The sequence below is a fragment of the Cyprinodon tularosa genome, unplaced genomic scaffold, assembly GCF_016077235.1.
Source record: "Cyprinodon tularosa strain WSP-4 unplaced genomic scaffold, ASM1607723v1 ctg26, whole genome shotgun sequence".
Classification (NCBI taxonomy): Eukaryota; Metazoa; Chordata; class Actinopteri; order Cyprinodontiformes; family Cyprinodontidae; genus Cyprinodon; species Cyprinodon tularosa.
Window position 1 is genome coordinate 924,439 of NW_024038961.1, and position 23,113 is coordinate 947,551.

General features: G+C 38.3%; 1 protein-coding gene across 2 annotated transcripts in view; it reads right to left on the minus strand.

Annotated features, from left to right (window-relative positions):
- vps50 (VPS50 EARP/GARPII complex subunit) overlaps positions 1-23,113 on the minus strand; it is a 166,270-nt gene that overhangs the window by 119,676 nt on the left and 23,481 nt on the right. For both annotated transcript variants that reach the window (XM_038288768.1, XM_038288767.1), the window contains exons 5-6: positions 19,616-19,669; positions 1,539-1,609 (exon numbers count right to left, since the gene is read on the minus strand). In XM_038288768.1, coding sequence (XP_038144696.1) covers positions 1,539-1,609; positions 19,616-19,669 — 125 coding nt within the window. The remainder of the gene's footprint in view (positions 1-1,538; positions 1,610-19,615; positions 19,670-23,113) is intronic.

A 23,113-nucleotide genomic window follows, 5' to 3' on the forward strand; every position in this document is an offset into this window, starting at 1 on the left:
GCTAGTAACGGGTCGGACCTTCAGAACTGCCTCAATTCTTCGTGGCATAGATTCAACAAGGTGCTGGAAGCATTCCTCAGGGAGTTTGGTCCATATTGACATGATGGCATCACACAGTTGCCGCAGATTTGTCGGCTGCACATCCGTGATGCGAATCTCCCGTTCCACCACATCCCAAAGATGCTCTATTGGATTGAGATCTGGTGACTGTGAAGGCCATTTGAGTCCAGTGAACTCATTGTGATGTTCAAGAAACCAGTCTGAGATGATTCCAGCTTTATGACATGGCGCATTATCCTGCTGAAAGTAGCCATGAAGTTGGGTACATTGTGGTCATAAAGGGATGGACATGGTCAGCAACAATACTCAGGTAGGCTGTGGCGTTGCAACGATGCTCAATTGGTACCAAGGGGCCCAAAGAGTGCCAAGAAAATATTCCCCACACCATGACACCACCATCACCAGCCTGAACCATTGATACAAGGCAGGATGGATCCATGCTTTCATGTTGTAGACGCCAAATTCTGACCCTATCATCCGAATGTCGCAGCAGAAATCGAGACTCATCAGACCAGGCAACGTTTTTCCAATCTTCTATTGTCCAATTTCGATGAGCTTGTGCAAATTGTAGCCTCAGTTTCCTGTTCTTAGCTGAAAGGAGTGGCACCCGGTGTGGTCTTCTGCTGCTGTAGCCCATCTGCCTCAAAGTTCCACGTACTGTGCATTGAGAGATGCTCTTCTGCCCACCTTGGTTGTAACGGGTGGTTATTTGAGTCACTGCTGCCCTTCTATCAGCTCGAACCAGTCTGGCCATTCTCCTCTGACCTCTGGCATCAACAAGGCATTTCCGCCCACAGAACTGCCGCTCACTGGATGTTTTTTCTTTTTCGGACCATTCTCTGTAAACCCTAGAGATGGTTGTGCGTGAAAATCCCAGTAGATCAGCAGTTTCTGAAATACTCAGACCAGCCCTTCTGGCACCAACAATCATGCCACGTTAAAGTCACTCAAATCACCTTTCTTCCCCATACTGATGCTCGGTTTGAACTGCAGGAGATTGTCTTGACCATGTCTACATGCCTAAATGCACTGAGTTGCCGCCATGTGATTGGCTGCTTAGAAATTAAGTGTTAACAAGCAGTTGGACAGATGTACCTAATAAAGTGGCCGGTGAGTGTATACTGTAAGTTTTTGTCACAGATACAGAGGAAATATCTAGTGGAAGCAAAATGATTGTTTTTATTCAACCTTATGTAAGTATTTATATGAGTACCATTTTAAAGCAGGATGTCAGCTTGTTAGCTACAAAGCAGTTGGCAGCAAAAACTTGTCTTACACTGAACATCATCCTGCTATCCTGTGTATCACATTTCTTAATGTTCTCTAAAACATCCATTTGGGCGGACAGAGAACATATATGAATATATATAAAGCCAAATCACCACCATTATACAGTTAGGATTATGTTTTCAGAAGCAGTTTCTGTAAGAAGTTACTTTCAGTTGGTCAATGGGTATCATGTCACAGTATATCATTACCTTCTTGCGTTGGTGCAAATGACTGCTGCCAGCTGGAGATTGGTCTGTAATGCCGTCACCCTCTCCAGTTCCTGTGAAAAAGGTCAGAAAAATTAGTCAGAGGTCATAATCAAATTAATTTAATTTGTACCTGCATTCTTTATCACATGGTTATTCATTTACTCTTTGAAAAATACAAATTTTTTTCTCTTTTCTTCATTATCTAGTCACATTAAATATATTCAGTTTTAGGACATTCAAGATTACCATCATTCTGTTTATTTAATAAGGGCCAGACTAACAAGTTTTTTGTGTTTTTAATACCGGTAACTGAAATAACAATGATAACAAATAACAACTAAAGTGTCAAGATGATCCGCTTCGTGACTTTTTAAACTTCTGATTGAATAATTGACAACAATTAGGTTAAATGAAAACACATCTCTTTCACTGGATCTTCAAAAGAAATCAGGAGATTTCAGAGATATCAGGAAAATAATTCAGATCTGAACAAGTCTGATTGCTTCTTGGATACAAATTACAGACACCAGATGCTCAAGACACATTTTGTAGGTATGCATCCTAGGAATGTTTATTGATCACACCATTCAGTAAGCAGACAGATTCTCTCTTAGGCTGGGTACACACTGTACGATATTTTCAATCGTTGTACTAACCTACAGATCAAACTGAAACTGCATGGTTTAAAATTCACAGCTCACGATGTACGTTCTTACACTGTAAAGGCTGATTTATACTTCAAAACTAGTTCATCTGCGTAGCTGTCGTGGTGAATGCAAAGACGTCCCCGCCCCTTCCGCAGACACTCTGCTGCACCTCTCCCAAATTATAGGTGACCGCAGACAGTGCCCCAAATAGGAGGCCTCTGATTGGTCAAATCTACATCCGCTCTACACTATGCATCTCCTGTTTGGTGCCTTACCGGCTTGTTACGTTTGTATTACCGCGATTGCGGAAAACGAGTCGTGAAGTTGGAACAGCTAGAAGAGCGAGGTGCACGAGAACGCTGGGACTCTTTCCACCTGGACCCCCGCTCTTTTTCGTCCACATGTCCCTACATTGTCGGACAAAGTTGCCCCCACTTCCTCACCGCCTCGGCCGTATCTAGACCCAGCTAGTTTGTGATTTTTCCCCTTTTGCGTTGTGGCATGGAATAAACATAGTGCAGACCACGCTACAATATTGAGCATAAATCAAATACGTCTGCGTCATACCTGCAGGAGTATAACCAGCCCTTAAGGCCCGACGCTCTGATGCGATCAACCTGCTCACACTTCATGTCCAGAAACCACATGTCAGACTCATGAGACACCAAGAGATGGTGCTGGTCATACTCGCCAATCTGGAAGATGAAGAACTCCCTTGTTTGCACATGCGCAGTGCATGAGGTTCTGGTAAATCTGCTCGTAGCTCTTCTTCAACATTAGGATTTGCTCATGGACACCTCACAAGGGCTGAATGAATTTCAAACAAGTTTGATTTTTGTCACCCCACTCGTTTACCCCTGTATATTACACGACGCAGGACGCACCATGAGGCTGAAACTTGGTCCAATCCAAAAGATTCTCTCAACACTGAAGGATCGTCTCAAAAAGGGCAAAAAAAAAAAAAATTGTACAGTGCATAACTAGCCTTAGAGAAAGACGCATGTTGGTGCCAAATCTGCAAATCAACTCCTGAACACAGTCCATGTCCATCACCCCCACTAAAATATGTCCTATACCAAAATGAACTGAAATCCCGCTCAGCAAGGAACAAACCAAGATTCAACAAGCATTATAAATTTTTTTAAATGTCCTAATAAAACAATTTTGAAGACATTGAAATGTGATGCAACTAAAGTTGAAGAGTTTAAAGTGTTGGTAGAAAAAAAGGGAAAAGCGTATTCAAGCCTGAGAACAGTATTCTAATCATAAAATAAAGAGGTGTCAGGGGGGTGTTGGTTCCTGTGAGAAGCACCAGTCCACTTCAGAAATTAATGCCATCACCAGGATACAAGATGACATGAAAAAGTTAAGCCAGTAACTTATAGCTAAGGCACCAATAGGTGTTGAAAATGAGCAATTACCCCAATCCTAGTACCAAATTAAGTTCAAAGAGGCTTAAGAACAACAAAGTAAAAGTCTAGATCTCACTCCCACAGACAATTTGTGCGACTAAGGTACAAACCTTAAATCTGTTCTGTCACGATGACTGAGCCAAAATTTTAGCATAGAACAAAATGGAAGAAATGGATCTGCACAATAATTTTAGCTCCCAAGTTGGTTTATTTTCCAAAAACAGTCAGTGGCTTTTTGGGCCACACCAGCAGACTGAGAATGCAGTATGTTTAAAGTTGCATTTTAATGCCACTATATAATATAGTAAAGGACATATAATTCTTAGGAAAAAAACAACTTCTGCTATTAAGAGCTTTGACATTTAGAGAAGCATCAATGATCAGTCGGCTCTGAGAGTACAGCCATGATCCCACATCAGTGACCTCTGAGCGTCCTCAGACTACACTGGGCTGCCTCTTCTGGTCTTTATGCCCTTTTATTGTCTTGATCTCCCAGATGTCATACCTTTGTCGTGTAAGATGCCGGTTGCTTGATCTTGTTTTCTAAACTTTATCATCTCTTCCAGTGACAACAAAGGGTCCAGTGTTCTAAAAGTGTCTCATAATACTGTCAGATGAAAAACAAACCTTTCACCAGGGGAATATGGTCCGAGGAAATCCAGTTTTAACGGTAATAAAAACAGAACAACAAAAACACCACTTCAGCTGCGGGCAGACGCTCAGTGAGTCCTTTCAAATCAATCTGGCCTCATGATCTTGACTGTTGGCGAAGATCTTGATAAGAGGCAAGATCTCTTTACAAGAGTTTATTCAGTAACAAGGATTTTCTCCGGAGGGACAAGCGCCTTGTGATGTTTTTGTTTTCTTAAGGGACTGAGAAAGCCTAAAAAAAATTACTTACACCTTAATTCGCCTCTTTCCCCTAGTTGTTTTGTTGAAGGGGAACCATCTGTACTGCTAGTCATCAGGAAAAAGCTGACTTTCATATGATGGCAGTTTGTAAGTAAAATTAATAGAGTGCTAAAGTTCAAACAACCATCTCAGATTTAATCTTTCACAAACAAGCACTGCCTTTATCCATGTTCCCTTAGAATAACTTATCCAGACTATAAACTATTCCACAGAATAGGCAGGTTTTGTGACTCCTGTTTAAAAAGGGCATTCAACATACCATCAATTTTCCTCTTAATATGATCTATCTTTTTTCCTTTTAAACCTAATATAAATTACCTTATTCATATGATTTATAAATTTATAAATGCAAATACTGATTATTTCTAACCTTTGCTGCCTGCTTCTAAGTGTTTTTTGAAAAAAGCGTCTGAGTTGAGTTATGTCTAAAATATTAGGTAGCAGCTCTTTGAAGTTCTTAGAGAGCTCTCTCAGTTTAAAGAATGGGGTGTAACAGAATTCTTTTTTTTACTGGTCACCTCTGATTGGTTGATCTCCCTTCTTGACTTCATCTCATCCAAAAGCAAACACTACCAGTAAGGGCTGAGATCAAACTTACAAGGTCTAAGAAAAGAACTGCATATCCAACTGTGACGAGCCTATTCCATCTTCCCCATCTGGGTTTGTCAACTATATATTTCATTGCATCAAGTAAAAAGTACTGTACTGTAGAAGATTGCGGTTTTACCTCTGCACCTTGTGCTTAGTGCCACGTGGTTATAATATAAAACTAAAATTCTCTCCCTATCTACAACTTGCTTCATGGTGAACTAAACAGATGAAATCATGAATCAGAGCAACCTTCACACTGTTTCAAACAGTGCAAACATCTCAAAAGAGCCCCTGGGAGCAGTCAGTAAGGAACGATTGGAGTCACAGCAGAAATCCTCCTTCTATTCCCTCTCTCATAAGATTAGGCCATAAATCCTTCTTCTAAGAGATCACTAAACTAATTTCCATTAAAGTCAAACGAGCACTGTTTGCTAAATATCATCAACTTAATATAAACTTTGAACCAGTCCCTTCAAGTACGAACTTTAGTAAAGATTTTTAAGAGCTGTTATTAGAAAAAAAAAATAGCATTGATATTTAAGATAAGTTTAATCTTTTCCATTACTTTTTACATTCAACTTGTACATAGTTGTGAAATAATGCAGTCCCAGGTTCCCCTAAAATGGTTTGTCTGCTGGACAGCTTATTGGATTTTAATGAGTTGCTACAGTAAAATACAAACTGCTTGGCCTGCCACAGGTAGAGACGGGGAAATATGGAGTCTGAATTTTCCTCTGCGCTCTGGGTCAGGCAGCTGCTCCATCACTTTGATACAAAAATAGCAACACGACTCTCGGCATAACTTTGAATCAGTTTCACCCACAATCAGCCTGCTGTCTGTGTCTTTGCTCTGATGACGCTAACAAACTCTACCGTTTCTGCCAAGGATCTTTTGTGTTTCAGAAAAATAATGGATCCTTAACAAGTTATAATTAAGAAAATCCAATGGTTGTTATTAGAGGCAGTGCCTAATGGTGAATTGCTCTAGACCAGCATGAGTACCGCAGGGTTTATACAGGAAAGAAGAACTCTAATTTAATGCTTTTTAATGCTCTTAGAAATTATTTTGATGCAATAAACAAGTACCCATGACTGTGATTGATTATATATATATATATATATATATATATATATATATATATATATATATATATATATATATATAAATAAAGCACGGCACAATCCTTTGTCATCTTTACCGTTGACAGGCTGCAGCCATGTCCCGAATTCCTCGTTTTCCAGCCACTTTTGTTAAAATTTGCATTTCCCATTCTCTAGCTTTTACTCTGCCTCAGGCTTTTTTTTCCAAACATAAGCTTTATGATCAACCGGAAGCAGTTCCGCACAAACACACAGAAACAGTTATATGTCATATATATGATGAAATTGCTTTTATACACTTTTTTTTTTATTACAATATCTTTAAACGCCACGATAATCACATTTAATGAATTTTGATGCCAATTAAGGCCTTCATTTAAAAAATAATAATTTAGTGATGATTTTTTAATAACCTGTGGAAACCCTGTACCAGGCGTGTCCACCCCTGCACCTGGACGATCGGCCTTTGAGGGGGTAGAAATAGGTAAATAGAAGATCCTACTGCAGAGCATCAACTGCTAAAGAAAGGTTATGATCATAAGATTTTCAGCAAAAACCAGAAGTCTTCAGATAGGAATGACTGTGATTGTAGTAACAAAACTATGGAAAGATGAAAGTGCCAAAAATTCTCCAAGGTAGCAGTATTCCTAAATGTTAAAATTTCAAAGGGACTTTAGCTGAATGCAACGCATCAGTAAAATTATCTTCAGCCTAAATTTTCTTTCTTTAGATATTAGTGAGTATTAAAGATATTTACTTCATGGCCATGAAACCAAGACATAAATTGATTTTATTGCCCTGCATTGAAAATAATTTTTGCTACAAGCAAGTCCGTCATAGCGATGTGGATTTGTAAGGTGATCTAGACCTGACTTTCACATGTGCTTTGGTCAAAAATAACATAGAAAAGCTGACATTTTTAGGAATTATTTAATTAAATATTTGATATATTATTTGAAAAATATATGAAAATATTGACATATGAGACTTAGATATGGTAGAATTAAATCTGGTGGCTTGAAGGTTCACCAATGAATGACACAGATGGGGGCCTATGTCCAGTTTTTTGTTATTTTTTTCAGGACCCATCCAAGGCTCTCAAATGGCCTGATTATAGGTTCATGTGGAGTATAGATCTTGCACTGCTACAGGTGATTAATAGTCACCATGATGTTCATTCTTTTAAAAGAAAGTAATATTTCTTAGTGGTTTTGAGGAATTAAGCGTTTTTTATTAAATATTATCTTGGAAAAATGCATGTTGATTTCACTTTGAAGTCTTATACATGTTGTATTTACCAAGAAAAAATACTTTTTTTTTTTTATTTCATGTTTGTTATTAGCAGCATGACACATTAACTTTGAATAAATTTAAAGCAGCTGCTTGCAAATTTATTTATCTGTGCCTCTGGGTCAAATTAAAATAGGGCAGAAAATGATGATCAATTAGCTAATCAAACATCATGTCAGTCCAGCTGTAGGTCAATAATGGATCTTTTTTATGATTAGAGGGAACAAAATAGCCCAAAAAGCACAAAGAGGCAAAAACAAAAGCAAAGAACTGCATCGAGATGGTTAACATTCCCCCGATTTCACTGGATTTAATTCTTTAAATCCAGTGAAATTCACTGCATATTCAATGTATATTAACTACATTGAAGATCCACAGGGATGTTTGTTTACCACTTTACATTACACTGATGTCTAAAATGACCATGTCTGTCTGCCATTAAAATATCACCAAGTATAAGACTTGATATTAACGTGCGACCATGTTGCCAACTGTGACCTCATTAATAAATATGAACCCATATATATGTATAGTCGTCAAGGCTATGTAAAATTCCCAAAAATCCAACAAAAAACTCAATCCAAGGATGCAAAAGCACTATAAAAAATTTTTTAATGTTTTTTTTTTTTATTTCCATGCCGGTTGTACTATTATAAACTAGGGGTGGAACGGTTCACAAAATCCACGGTTCGGTTCGATTCACGGCTTCGTGGTCAGGGTTTTCGGTTCGGTATATGTTGATTGTTACACCAAAATCCCATAAAAATCCATGAAATTAAAGAAAAAATTCTAAAAAATTAATAAATTGTAATTATTTTTAATGATCCGCGGAAACCCTGGATCATTTCCACATGTTTTGCTGCTTTGAATTTAATCATCTCGCGCATGCTCTCTACCATCTCCAAGGAACTCAGAGCGGAGCGGACGGGAGCCACAGTGGAGGCTGTAGGCTTTGCTTTGTGCAGGCGGTCTGGAGCGCAGCGGGGCGGAGCGCAGACGGAGTATGTGGGATTTCGGGGTTAGCATGACATGTTGCTGTTAGCATAAACAAAATGTGTTGCACAATGCTTGCACACTGTTGCACTTTTATCCACAACTTTCTTTCCGCCGTCATCGTAGGTCAGTCTAAATGCAAAGTGGTGCCATACAGCAGACCTATAAAGTGCTGCTGGCGCGTCTTCCAACTCCTGTTCTTTCCCACTCGCCATACCCACACAATTCTCCACAACAACTGATTTTTTCCCTGCTACATCCGGCTACGCTGCTTCGCTTCTTCTTGTTTACTACTGGTGGTTGGCTTTAGTCGCAGTACCGCCACCTTCTGCTCTGGAGTGTAATCGCTTCGCCTATGAGGAAAAGGAGCCGCGCATGAACCAAACGCAACACACGCGAATCGAACCGAGACAGTTCGGACTGTTTTCATAAACTGTTCCATCCCTATTATAAACAGACTTTAGTGTTTGAAATTACAACAGGGGAGCACAGGTTTAATATAACCAAAGATGTCTTTCTCTCAGATAAACTAATCTCTTACAAAGACTAACTTCTGCTATGCAACCTCTACCCTATACTCTGACTGCCATTACTGACATAAAGAAAACTGAATTTGGAAACATTAAATCTGTGTGATGTCTGCAAACAGGACTTGGATTAAATTGAAAACAAAAACACACCCAAAACATCACATGTTTTGAACATGATGAAAGCTCACATGATCAAGCCTCAGGCTTGAACTCATTCTTATATCCAACTTTCATGCAGTCTACTCTATCTCAACCAGACATTTCTGAGAGCTCAACTCCTGTGAGAGAAGAAACAGAAACTGTGCAACAGAGGTGGGTAATAACAACAGGTTTTAATAGACAGGCCAATTTTTAATACAAAGGATACCTGAATCTAATATAGTGCCCGGTCAGATTGCTGCTCTCTGCAGTTCGAGTGGGAGAAAGAAATTGTTAGTCATAAGAGAAGTTTTTCTCCAGGTTTTTTATTCATATATTCATGATAGGTCCAACTCTGTGACCCCTTTAGCACATTAACTCACCACTGCCTTCTTACATTTCTACATATATTACACCCTAATGATGCTGCAGTGTGGGCTCTGCTCAACTCACTTTGTTGTGTTCAGGACAGGAAAAAGTTAAACAAACCGTCATTTTTTTGGACAAAACTAGATGGCATATCAAATTTCCTATTTCCTTTTACATACTGTTTATGAAACCGGAAAAATCTCATGTATCTATAAGGTGTATGGAACTAACCTTTGCTGTGTATACATACTATACTACTAAATGTAGAGTTTGGCTAAGTGGTTGCTTTAAACGTGGTCTCATTTGACCAGAAGACCTTTTTCAATGTGAGCTGTAACATCTCCTTCCTTGCTGTCAAGCAATGTGGGCAGCCATGTCTTCGTGGCTATGTATTTGCAAAGAGAAATGGACTCCAGTCCAGTGTATGGAGAATTGTTCAAGCCTTGGACCCTGTTAAACATCTCAACTGACTTGTCTGCTATGTTGTTAGGTCCTCATGATGCTGGTTGGTTCCTAATATTCTTTAACGCACCTTAAAACTGCTACATAGATACCATTTATTTACCATTGAGTAGACTTCTGAAAGCAATTAGACCTTCAGGTAATTCAGAATAAAGTCGTGGACACAGATATGCCTCCCAGAGTTTTTTGAAAAAGGAAATAATAGATTTCCTTTAATTTCTATAATAACAGATTCCCTTTAATTCTACAATCATGTAGTATCCTATGTTGATAAACCTTCTCATTCCTGGAAGCTATCATCCCAAATTCAAGGTAAAGCTCCTACAATAACAGAAGCCAAATTCAATCCTGGAGGAAGGCAGGAAAAGTGACTGAAAGTAGGGTGCACCCTGAAAGGAGTCATAGTCCTTTAACCAATTCCATATACTGTATTAGAATTAGGCTTAGACAGATTTATTTTGTCATTTTGTATACACAAGTGTAAACAAAAAGAAATTTCGTTAAGAACAGCTCTCTAGACAATTTCATTTTTTAAAGTGCAGCCTTGATAAAGTATTACAGCCTTATTACAAAATGGAACTCATATCGTAATGGCTGAGTCATAAAATTGTTTTCTTTTTCTTACTTTTTCTTTTTCTTTTGTTCTTTTCAAATGCACTAAAATGAAATATATATATATAAAATATATAAAGGTATTTCAGTGTCTGCTGAATATTTTGTTTCTGGATTTTGGGAGGCAATATGGCATCAAGTCTTGTTGAATATGATCCTACAACCTTGACACACACAGTTTTAATCTCTGCAGAAGCTTTCATGCATTAGCAGGTTGTAACATCAAGGTGTTTTCCCAGAGGAGATGATTGAAATCAAAGCTAGTTTTTGAAAGTAATATACATCAATCATCATTTTAATATGAAAATTAAGTTAAGAAAAAAAAGCCCTACTCCAGAGATGTCTACGTGGATTCACGATTTTTATGAAGCTGCTCTCTCTGCTGCACATTTGGGGGGCATTGTGCCTCTAAAAGATGAAACATCAACCAAGCTGAACTCAAGCCCTCGGCAGCACATCTTAATCCAGGATTGCTGCATTCATATTTGTCTACTAGTTACTGTTGCTAAAGACGTACAAGAAGCATAATGATACCACCACCACCACGCCTAATTGTAGGATGATTTTGGCTTAGTGATAAGTAGGGTGGGGTTTCATCCAAATATAATGGCTTTGACTAAAACAAAAGAATTTAAGCTTCTAATCACCAAATATCAAAATCATGGTCCGTCAGCCCTTCAGGTGCCTTTCAGCAGACTCCAACCAACCAACCAACCAGCCTATAAAGTATTTTTTACTGGGAGTGGCTTTTTTCTGGCCATTCTTCTATTCAGACCACATTGGAGAGGGCGCAGAGGTAGTTATCCGTCTGGTATCTTTTTCTCTCTCCGGAGAAAAACTCTGGACCTCTGACAGAGTGACCTTCTCTTCTCAGTCACCCAACTGACTAAAGTCCTTGTCCCCTAATCTGGCCGGCCCTGGCAGTTCCAAACTTTTTCCATTTACAGACGATGCAGGCCACTTTGCTCTCTCTGACCTTCAAAGTTACAGAAATCTTTCTGTGGCCTTCTCTTCCCTGGATTTTTGCCTTCAGACAATTCCCTCTCTAATGTCTACAGACAATTTACTTGAATTAATGTTTGCCTTTTCCAGTTTCACATGAGCTCAGTTTCAAGCTTGATGGTAAACATGCATTCTTATGTAAACGTAATTTCCAATTTTGATATATCTTTGAAAATAAAATAATTTTTTGGTTGGTTTGTGTAAAGTTTGGAAGCAATACAATAATTGAATCACTTCTAAGAAGAAGACTAACATAGAGCAAATAAAGTGTAGTGAATACTCTTAGCGTGCTACTGAATGTGGGAATGTTGAATTAACTAATCTACTCCACTTGGTGTTGATTTATTACAATTCTAATGAAAGCCAAAAAACTTTGGACAAGTCCAGAGATAATGAGGTCTAAGGACTCCAGTTTGATTATACAAAAGGGACTAATGCTGAAAACCACAGCATGTTTTATTTATGCAGCAATTTCAGTGGATCAGCCTTCAATCTTGTGTAAAAACATTAAACATCAGTTAACAAATTAGGACGGAGAGAGTTGAATCCTTATAAACTATGAATTATAAATGGATCAATGGTAATGGTTCTGACTTATGTTATCTTTTACGTGATGAAACTGAATCCTACTATCTGAACACAAGTGGAGGCCATGGATTCTTCAGCAGGCATCATCAGAGATTTAACTGACCACTGTACAGCTATGAATCATATTAGACGCTTAGCAGCCAGGCTTTTATGTGGCTCTGCAATTTATGTGTTCACCGATGTGTTACATCCAACAAAGGACCAGATTTAAGTCCTCTGAATGTAAGCTTCCTTCATAGATCTTTTTGTGAAAAAAAATAAAAACTAAAAGTTGATAGAAGCCAAAGATGGCTGAAAAACATACAAACGGAGTAGACATCCTTAATTACATACTTAGTTTTAAACATAAGAAGAAACTGGTTTGGCGCAGGATCAGACATGCTTTAATTAAACTGGAAATATTTACTGATGTGTAATACTGTTATGCTGGCTGTGAAGTATTGGCAGGACTGTCAACAGCATTATTGTCATTGTACTGATCTGAACAGATCAGAATGATGGAAATCTTCCTGCCAATTAGAGCTGTCATTCATCAAGTGTTTATATCGATGGATCTCAGATGCAGTAGAAACATTTTTTTATGCAGAACAGCAAATTTTAGCTGAAAAAAAAATATTCTCATTCTCACAATTTTTGTTACTCCTAGTACAGCTGTGCACAAAAGCTTGAAGAAACTGGTTGCTAAGGAAACCAGGTTGTAAAAATGACTTTTTGAGTGGATTTATATTTGGAATTTCCTGATATTCTAAGTTCAGAAACACGCTCATTACATCATAGTCAACAAATGCTTAACAGAAAAATAAAACACACACACAAAAAAGTGGATTGTAAGCCAATATGGTATCTAAATGAATAAAAACTCTCCAAACACATGGGAATTCAGCACATAATATTCGGCAAGCTACATAGCACTCCCTTTATCTGTTTGGTCAGTAGTTGAAAAAAAAACACAGCAGAGGACCAGGCTGTCTAATCAGAATTAAACAACATGGCCCACTGCATACCATAGGCCGTAAAAAACACATTTAAAACTAAAATTTAGGGATTGCAAAGAGTGACAGAAATAATAAATATAAAATTCTCTAAAGGTTATGGGTAGTACTTTTTTTTTTTTACTTTTACACTGGAGTTTCATTATAATGTTTATAATAAAGTGAAGCGTAGAGATACAATGATATGAAAGTCTTGGAAAACATCAACATTTGTAGTTTTATTAATAATGTAGCTTTATTTTTTTTTTTTTTAATAAATGCATAATGATAACCAATATTTGGGGATCTCGATGCCATGAAAAACCAAGCAAAGTGTCTAAATCACTTTATGCTTCAGATAAAAAAAAGCACAATTCTGCACTGCATCACTATCACTTCACTAAATAAACAGTACTAACTCCCGTGTCTCCCTGAAACCAAAGCAGCAACTAAATGAAAAAAAAAAAAAATTATTGTTAATATCAGCCCAGCTTTGCTTATGGATACTGAGAACAAATCATGGAGCAAAGCTAAGCTATTCCTATTTTCAATAAATCAGGGTAGAAATTACTTTACAATATCAACATACTGTACAAGTGATGCACTTTTTGTCTTTTCATAAAAGGTGCCTCTTAATACAGTTTCTATGAAAATATTGTTTTAAAAAAATACCAAGTCATATATTAATGTTTATATAAAACTATATACACCGATCATTCATCTTTGTGGGACACAGTCGCCGTCTGCTGGCAGCACTTATTCAAACATCGCCCTACTTCACAACCTTGGGTCCCACTTTGATAGCTTTCATATTAGGAGTGCAACTAATGATTATTTTGCAAACTGATAAATCTGTTGATAATTTTTTCAAATAATAATTTAATAATCGGATAAAAGGCTAATTAAAAAATATTTTTACGAAATTAAATCAGGTGAAACTAAAACCTTCCCACTTGAAGAGTTTTAGAGCATATTGACAGATGGAACTTTTTTTTTATCTTTAACGCTGAAGGCATATTTTACCTTCTCTATACTCCATTTAATGATTAATTGATTGCTAAATTAGTTCACCATTATTCAAATAATAGATTAATCACGATTAATCTGATTAATTGTTTCATTCCTAGTTCATATTGTATTCCAAACACTACTGGTGTCCTTTCCCTCACAGCATTACATTTCTTTTGAGTTTTTTTTCCCCCAACCCTCTGTTGGGGAAATCATTGTATATCATTGCTTACTCATGGCGCACCAGTCATATGGTCTTGTTGTGGTAAATACTGAAGAATACTTCAGTTTTATATATATGTAATAAGCCAACAGGCACCATTATTTAATCAGAAAGCCTTTGTAGGTAACTAGACTAAGCTACTTGCTCAGTATTTGCCAAAATATATTGCAAATGAAGATGATTGCTGATAGTGTCATTAAGTGCTACTTGCTAAAAATTTTAAAAACATTAAATATAATGGAATCCGCTTAGTGGTCACGGATATAGAAATCCACCGCTTATAGTGTTCAAAAGGCTTGGGATAGAATTATTTCTATACAAATGCTGTTTAAATAATTTGTTTTAGAGTAATCAAGAAATCTGCTTAGTGTTCATTTTTGACCATTTTATGAATGTGAACATGTAAAAATAATAAGTGGATCGAAAGTGATGACAGCACTCCGGTGTCAGAGCCCGTGACGGATGAGGACATCATCGCGGAGGTACAAGAGCGCTTTGGTGCGAGTACCAGTGGTGGGCGCAGCTAGGAGGAGGATGATGACGATGTTGAGACTGTTGTCTCTTCCAGAGCTGACACGAGGAATGCAGTTTGCATTTTAAAGACTGCTCTCCTGCAGGTTGGTTTCAAGAACTTTTACCTTTTACATCATTTTGAAAAAGAAGTGAACTCAGTGTTGGACAACACTCTGATCCAGGGAGCCATGGATAAATATGTTAAATGATTTCTTAATGCTACCCGCCTCTCGCCCATTGACTGCTGGAGATAGGCACCAGCACCCCTCGCGACCCCACTTAGGACAAGCGTGTCAGATAATGGATGGATGGATGGATTTCTTAATGCGGCGCAGCAGATCCGCAAAACAACACAGAGGTTGGCTAGCTTTAATTTTCTGTAGCCTATGTAGTTATCTTACATGTTGTTGTTCTACGTAACCGTTTATTTCATACTTCAGACTTGTTAAAAAAAAAATGCACAGGCGAAACCAGGCTTTGTTAAGTTTGCGCACAACGCAGTATACTGTCATTAAACTTGCATGGTACTGTAATAAAATTCAGTAAATGCAGAAGCTATCCGTTTCATTTAATTTTTCTCATTGAAAAACCACACAAATGGCATTTAGATGATATTCTGCATAAAATAATAATTCTGATATAGGAATCAACCGCTGATGGTTTTCAATTGGCTCTGGACAATCGTGATCACTATAACCGGATTCCACTGTAGTTTATTAAAAAGACAAATAAATTAGACTATGTTTATTTTTAATATATAACAAAGGGTTAATTTAGGTTGCAGGTTGTTGGGAGGAATAATGCCCCTACTGTGAATCAAATATAAACATAATAAATAAATAAGTAATAAATATTACATTCATAATAAAATTATAAAGATAAAAAAAATTGTCTATGAAAGTATAAATATTTATAAACAGTCTAGAAGGTATATCCATGATGTGCATATAGGACGAGTTGAACAAGAAAAGGATTTAATAAGCGTTTACTTCCTCTTACTGCTTATTAAAATGGTAATGAATTTTATTTCTATTCAGATTTTTTGCATAATAATCTCAGTAAAGATGCATAATATACCAAATCGCATTGCGCATCCCAATGTCAGTGTCAAGTGTCATACTTTTACATTCTGCATATCAATAAAATGTTTGGTGAATTGGATGGGCAAACTGCCCTTAATGCTGACACTTTATGTATATCATTAGAAGCTCAGGTGCTAGAGCTCATGAAGGCGGTGGAGTCTGGGTGAAATGGTAAGAAAAGTTTTAGGATGTGGGTTAAATGTGAGGTAAACTGATTTTTTCTTTAGAATGAAATATGCATCTAATATTAGCAGTCTTAATTATCTTATGCAGCTTGACTGGTTTGTTGTCCATTATGGTAGAATTACAGTTTTCTTGTATGCTTCTTTCTGTTTATTAACAATTATTGTTTATCGTTACAAAACAAGATTTTAATAATTCATTTATAAGGTGTTTTTATAAAGTGAAGAATTTCTTTTTTAATAGGAGAGCCAATGTTGTCCCTTGTAATTTTCATGAGTAGAAGAGCCAAATTGTAGATATGCAAAGTAGTTAAATGTTCAGCTCAGATAAATTAAGTTAGTCACTCAGAAAACACCAGAAAAATCTAATAAAGACACTTCTACAGCTTGTGTTTAATTATAACACTTGACGCTTTATCAATAAATACAACATCACTGCTTCTTCTCTCTGGTCTTTTCTGAGGATGGAGTAAAATTTCCCATCACTATGGTTACTAAAGGTCTGTAGTTGGCATGACACCCTGGTAGCATCAAAGTAAGCTGAAGTCCAATTGCATTATTTTATGACCAGAAAGATTACAATTATAAGACATAAAAGAGCCCATACAAGAAATATGTCATAAAACATTTATCTGAGGTGACAAAATTCATAATTCATGTATACCAAATATAGTATCGGAGGGATATAATTATTACTTTGCCTTAATTTAAAAGGAAGTGGTAATGACAACAAAATAAATTAGTAACCCATTCTTTCTGCAGAAAACAATGTCTCCATGAAACACCTTGAGACTGGAGATTATTTAAGCATTGGACCAAAACGTGGGTGGCGGGAAAAAGAAACAAAGACCAATGCAAGGAGAATATAAGGCATTGGACCCAATATACCCTGTCAGGTATTCCGATAAACTGGACAGCAGCAGGCAAGCAAGGTCACACCCTCAAAGATTTTGATATATCAAGCCACCACCAGCATGGATAAGGGTTTGCATTAAATCAAACTACCGTATTTTCACGACCATAAGGCGCACCGGACTAAAAGGCGCACTCTCAGTTATGTGTCCCATTTCTGTTTTTAACACACACATAAGGCGCACCGGACTATAGGGCGCGTTTTTTATATACAGGTACATGTCCTCTACTACCTTTAAATACCTCTACTGCGTATTTAAAAATACAGCGGGGGCAAAACTGAGTATGACTGTGCTTTATTCATGTATTTATTACAAAGTATTAATCAAACCTGGCAGCTGGCCGTGAGACAGACACATGGCAGATGACACAGCGCTGTGATTACTCCTAAATTAACTTAAAATCCTGAAACCTGCCGACAGAATATGTTCGCTTTTATTACCGGTATCCTGGTGCCTGCAGCTAAAATTATTTAGATGAAAAACACCTGCCAGCAGCCGCGGTGAACGAAAGGATTTCTCCTGTCGGTGCACCGCTGGTATGTGGGGGTCTGAGCGCCTCCGACAGAAATAGATAATCTGGATGAACTGACTGCAATTATTAAGTTTTCAGGTGGCCTTTCTCACTTAAAAACATATTAAAACTACTTTATTCCAACTGATCACAGCAAATATAGCTGCAAGATTTAGATTATTTAGATGAAAAAACACCTGCCAGCCACCGCGCTGAAGAGGAGGAGATGCGCTCAGAGGCAGCTGTTGAATTAAGTTTTCAGGTAGAAAAATAGAGCGGGAGCAAACCTGAGTATGATTGTGCTTTATTCATGTATTTATTACAAAGTATTAATCAAACCCATCAAAGTCATCATCCTCTGTTATCCTCAGCATTCCTCTGAATAAAACAGCTGCGCTAAATCAGACATGCCAGTTTCCCCTTTTTCTGCGCTGTCAGTCAATTTCCGTGCATCGCAGCTCCTCAGAAATAATGCCGGCTTTTGCAAAAGCTTGAACAACAGAGCCAGCAGACGCAGTCCATCTACAATCCATCCGCAAACGGTGGCGTAACTTGCACGGCGCTGCCTTCCATTTATCATGAAACTGTGGTCTCAGTCTGCCATCCATCGCTCCCACGCCGCTCGCAGCCTTACTGTGAACGGCCGCTCCACACCGATGTCGAGCGGTGGAAGTTCCTTTGTCAGACCCCCGAGATAACGGCGAGCACAGCGTTCATTTGATTCATCTTTTTTTCACATCGGCTGTGAGATGGGCACGCAGCAATGGTGATGCGTGGAAAAAAGCACCTGGTCTCCTCACATACACCTGCCTATCATCATCTCCTCATTCATCCAGCCTTTTTCATTTGCGTTAATATCATGTCATCAGAGCGCTGTGTCTGTCTCCCAGCCAGCTCCCAGATCAGCTTCTCTCATTGGTTGATGCGGCGCATCCAGCAGCAAAACTTCAATTTTTCCATCTGAGCAGCAGCAGCGCGTTGGCGGTGCATCAGATGCTTAAACGCTCCCGACGTGCTGCACCAAAACGCGCTGCAGGACCTTTTGCTGCACCTATATGCGCGTCAACCATTGACTTTGCATGTAAACTCGCTGCTTCTGCTGCACCTGCTGGGTCAGGTTCACACCGATGTCGAGCGGTTGAACAGGGAGCACAGCGTTAATTTGTTTCCCCATGTTTTTCACATCAGCTGTGAGATGGGCACGCATGGAGTTACATATTAACAGCGATGGTGAGGGGTGGAAAAAAAACACCTGGTCTCCTTACATTCAGCCACTCTTTCATCATCTCCTCAATGAGGTGGTCTCAAAAGTCGCAGTTACAACACACATAAGGCGCACCGCACCATAGGGCGCACCGCACATTTTGAGGGAAAAAAAAGACGTTTAAGTGCGCCTTATAGTCGTGAAAATACGGTATTCCTTTTAAGAAACCAAAAGTTTGCACTCAAGGTTTAAAAGTGTGGGTTACTACACATTAACATAGTCCCTAGTCAAATTCTTCAAATTTGACTAGGGAATAATAATTAAAAGATCATGTTGTCTAATGAGCCTGCATTTCCAGAGCACTATGGCAGAGGGTTGCCTCAGGATAACAACAGCATCTAATTAAGTGATGCACTGATCAGTGAGGGGGTTGAAACACATCTGATCTTGATTTAGACAGTCAGGTCCAGGTTCAGCAATATTATGCAGGTGAAAGGAAGTAGAACCACTGCCAAAACATACTGAATCAACGGTTTTTCTAATGCCTTTTTTAATCACCAGATGGCATTGGAATATTTTAAGAGGAAAGTGTCAGGTACAATCATGCTCAGACTATATGCAGGTCCTGCACCCTATTCCGACATAATACCAACAACAGTGATTGGCCACCAGAGGCAAAGGTTGTTACACTGGGTGCACTTACTGAAATGTATAACACAATATAAGCTAAACCCTATCAGAATATTGGACAAAGAAACAACTTTTTTGGCCAGAAAGACTATTTGGGAAGATGAGAGCCTTCAGCTGGCATCAGAAACGTACCTTGACATAAGAAGGCTGCTTCTCCAAAATTAGATCAGCGACCCTTTTAGAAACCTATGGAGAGAAAAGCAGAATAAAAATGAAAAACACAAAAAAAGTGAAATACATATGCTGGAGTTCACCCTGCAGAAACAGACTGGGAATCGATAAAAAGCCACACCATTTTTAGCAGGTTCTCTCTCTTTCTTTACTGTGCTAGTTCATTTCACATCTTTTCCTAAACGAAAACTCTTTCTTTTTTGAGAGGGGTCACTGCTACACCTGTTCAGATTGCAATTTCTAAAGTTTCCACTCTCTGCATTGTTCATTTTAACAAAATCAATACAGAGTAAAAGGCATGCTTGTGAAATCACAGGGCCTTTCACTGCTTTTAAGTATAAATGGAAAAGCAGGCAGCTGTAAATGAAAAAGGTTGGTCATTAAAAACCAACATGATTATTTGCTACACAGATTCAACTACACATTGGAAACATTCCTAAGAGACTTTTGTCTGTATTGACTAACTGTTATATGTTGCTGCAGATTCCAAAAAAAGAAAATGAAAAACAATCCACTGGAAATTTTTTCCAATTTTGAAGTTTCACTTCTCATCTAGGAAGCTTTTTCAATTCAAAATGTCAGGAATAGCATTGAGCTCGATGATTTATACAGTAGCCCAACAAAGCCTTGTTTTTGTTTTGAAAACATGCAAATTGGAACAGACGAAGAGGTCCACTCATTTGTTAGACAGCAATACCCCATACCCATCTAGGCTACGTTCACACTGCAGGCCTTGATGCTCAATTCCGATTTTTTTGCGAAATCCGATTTTTTTACGTTCTCGTTCATATTTCCAAATATATGCGACTTGTATGTGATCTCCTGTGTGAACTGCAGTCATACAACGCAAGTGTCTCGCATGCGCAGTAGAGGACGCAATGACGTCACAGGCCAGCGTGCTCTTTTTTTCCGGAAGTAAACATGGATGGTAGTACCGTCGCGCATCTAGCGGTCTGTTCCAACCATAAAAACTCAATGTTTTCAATATGGTTAAACATAAATACTGCTCTCAGCATCATCATCTCCCATGGTTGTTGTTATTCTTGCTGCTTCTTCATAGCAAGATGCAGAATAGTGACCTATGTCAGGTATTAATGCCGTTCAGGTCGGATGAATGCGACCTGGCCGTTTACACCCAGGTAGCATTTGAAAAGATCAGAATCGTATCGCATTCAGGACCACATAGCCAAGTGGCCTGGGTTGGATTGGAAAAAATCGGATCTGTGTTGTTAAGACTGCCATGAAAAGAGCAGATCCAGTTCGCATATGGGCAAAAAAAAAATCGTATTTTGGTCATTTCAGGCTGCAGTGTGAACGTAGCCTAAGTGTCTGAAAGGTCAGTCGTTAAAGGGGATTTTTGGCCTGGCTGAATAGAAGGTGTCCTCCACTCTCCTGTACAGAGGGTGGGGCTGCGATAATAACGGGAAGGGATTAACTCAATTGCTGCATTGTAGGTTTTTGAAAGCTGGAACCCGAGTCCACCCGCTCTGTTTAAGGTTGTTTTTTCTTTCTTGACATAGATGGCTTCCTTCACGCCCCTCTCAAAAAATGATCTTATTTATCCAAAATGTGAACATTCTGGTCCTCAAAAGAATGCCCTTTGTTGCTGCAGTCTTGGCAGCTGCACATTCATGATGTGAATCTCGGGTTCCACCATAATATAGACATGTCAAACCGGATTGAGATCAAGTGACTTTGGAGGCCACTGGAGTACAGAAGTTTATTGACATCTTCAAAGAAACAGGTCTAAGATGATTCACTGTTAAAAAAGTAAATGGCAATTGTTGTTCTAACACACAATTGTATTGTAATCCAACTCAGAAATATAAATTTGACATCTAACAAATAAATACATGTTTGCCCAACTCAAATTCTCAGAAGTTGGTTTAACAAGGAGTTTTAAATCGCCTATGCAAGATTTTTTGAGTTCCCTCAACTGTAAACTCATGGGCATGCGCACTGCTTATGTTCATGGACACGCCCACTACGGTACGGGGTTTCCTATCCCTTTCTTCAAGTGCACAGCCTTTTTCCCTCGCGTTTGAGAAGACTGGCGGACATTGTCCTTTTATGCATCTGGAGAACCACGGAGGAACGACCCTGGGACCTTACCAGTTTTCTGAATCTTTTCTTTTCCCGGTGAGTGCTGCAAAGTACAGACAGTTAGCGGTTAGCTCCGTGAGTTAATATTCCCTTGTGGTGTATTGCCACCGAGTTGAAGCATGAGTTCACATGTTTTTCACGTTCTGATGAAAGGAAAAGCCGCGCGCGTGCGCGTGCGTGTTTATAGTGCGCGTGTGCGCGTGCGTGTTTATGTCGCGCATGTGTGGGTGAGTGTTTATGCTAGAGAAAAGAGTGCCTGTTATTTTCATTGTACAAATGAAAAGAGACATTAAGTTGAGTGTAATAACTTATGAAATTTCTAAACTGTTTTATGTAGTGCAGTGTTGTTGCACTCAGGCACAGAATATTACAAGACTACATTATTTTACTTTCTTAATCCGATGTGGATATTTACTGTTTAACTGTAAGTGGTTTTATAATTATTTACATGTGGATTTTTTGCTTTCATGATTTTATTTGCTTTAAAAGAAAAACAGTGACATTAACATTTTATATGTTAACCCTGTAATGCAGCAGTTAATTCGTAATGAGTTAGAAAAGTTACATTACACACTGAAATTTATCATACTTGGAGAGATATAAACTGTACAGTTAAGAACAAGAAGTGAATGGATTTAACTAAGCCCTGTTGTGCTATGCAGGCAGGGTTTTTGGATACCCTGGATTCTGGATTCTCTCCTTAAATGGAGATGGCGAGCCAACCGTGCGAACATCTGGATTTGGACTGAAGAAGAGGATTTGGACTGAAGAGGACTTTCTTTTCTTGCATTCATCGTCCTGTCGGAGTGGTAGGACTAAAAAGAAAAACTCAGAGATAAAAAGGGAAAACCTTTTTCTTTTTCCGTTGGGAAACAAGACATTTTATTTCATTTTATTTTTTTTAAAGGGTGCACCCAATTTAAAGAGACTACAATTGAAAAAATCAAACTGAAGGCCGTCCAAATATGTAAAACTGTTATTTTTTCATATATGTTAATACACTTACTTCACAAAAAATTACCTGTGTGTTTTCCTCTTACTAAATCGGTGTCTTACTGTTTTTTCCCTCATCATCACTCCTTCTTACGAATCTAGAACATTCTGGTCCAGTGTCAGGTTACTTTGATCTGTGCAGTTAAGATTATGTTCTTGAACATGGTTTTATACTGTATCTATTGATACAATGTTTGACTTCAAGCAATAAAAATGTTGTATTAACATAATTTTTTGTGTGTTGAATGATTGGTAGTGAAGACGATTGGTTGGACTAAAAAAACTGAGTTGATAGAACTCAACTTGCAGATAACACTACAAAATCTGAGTTTGTAGAACTCAAAATCTATATGTCCAACTCAT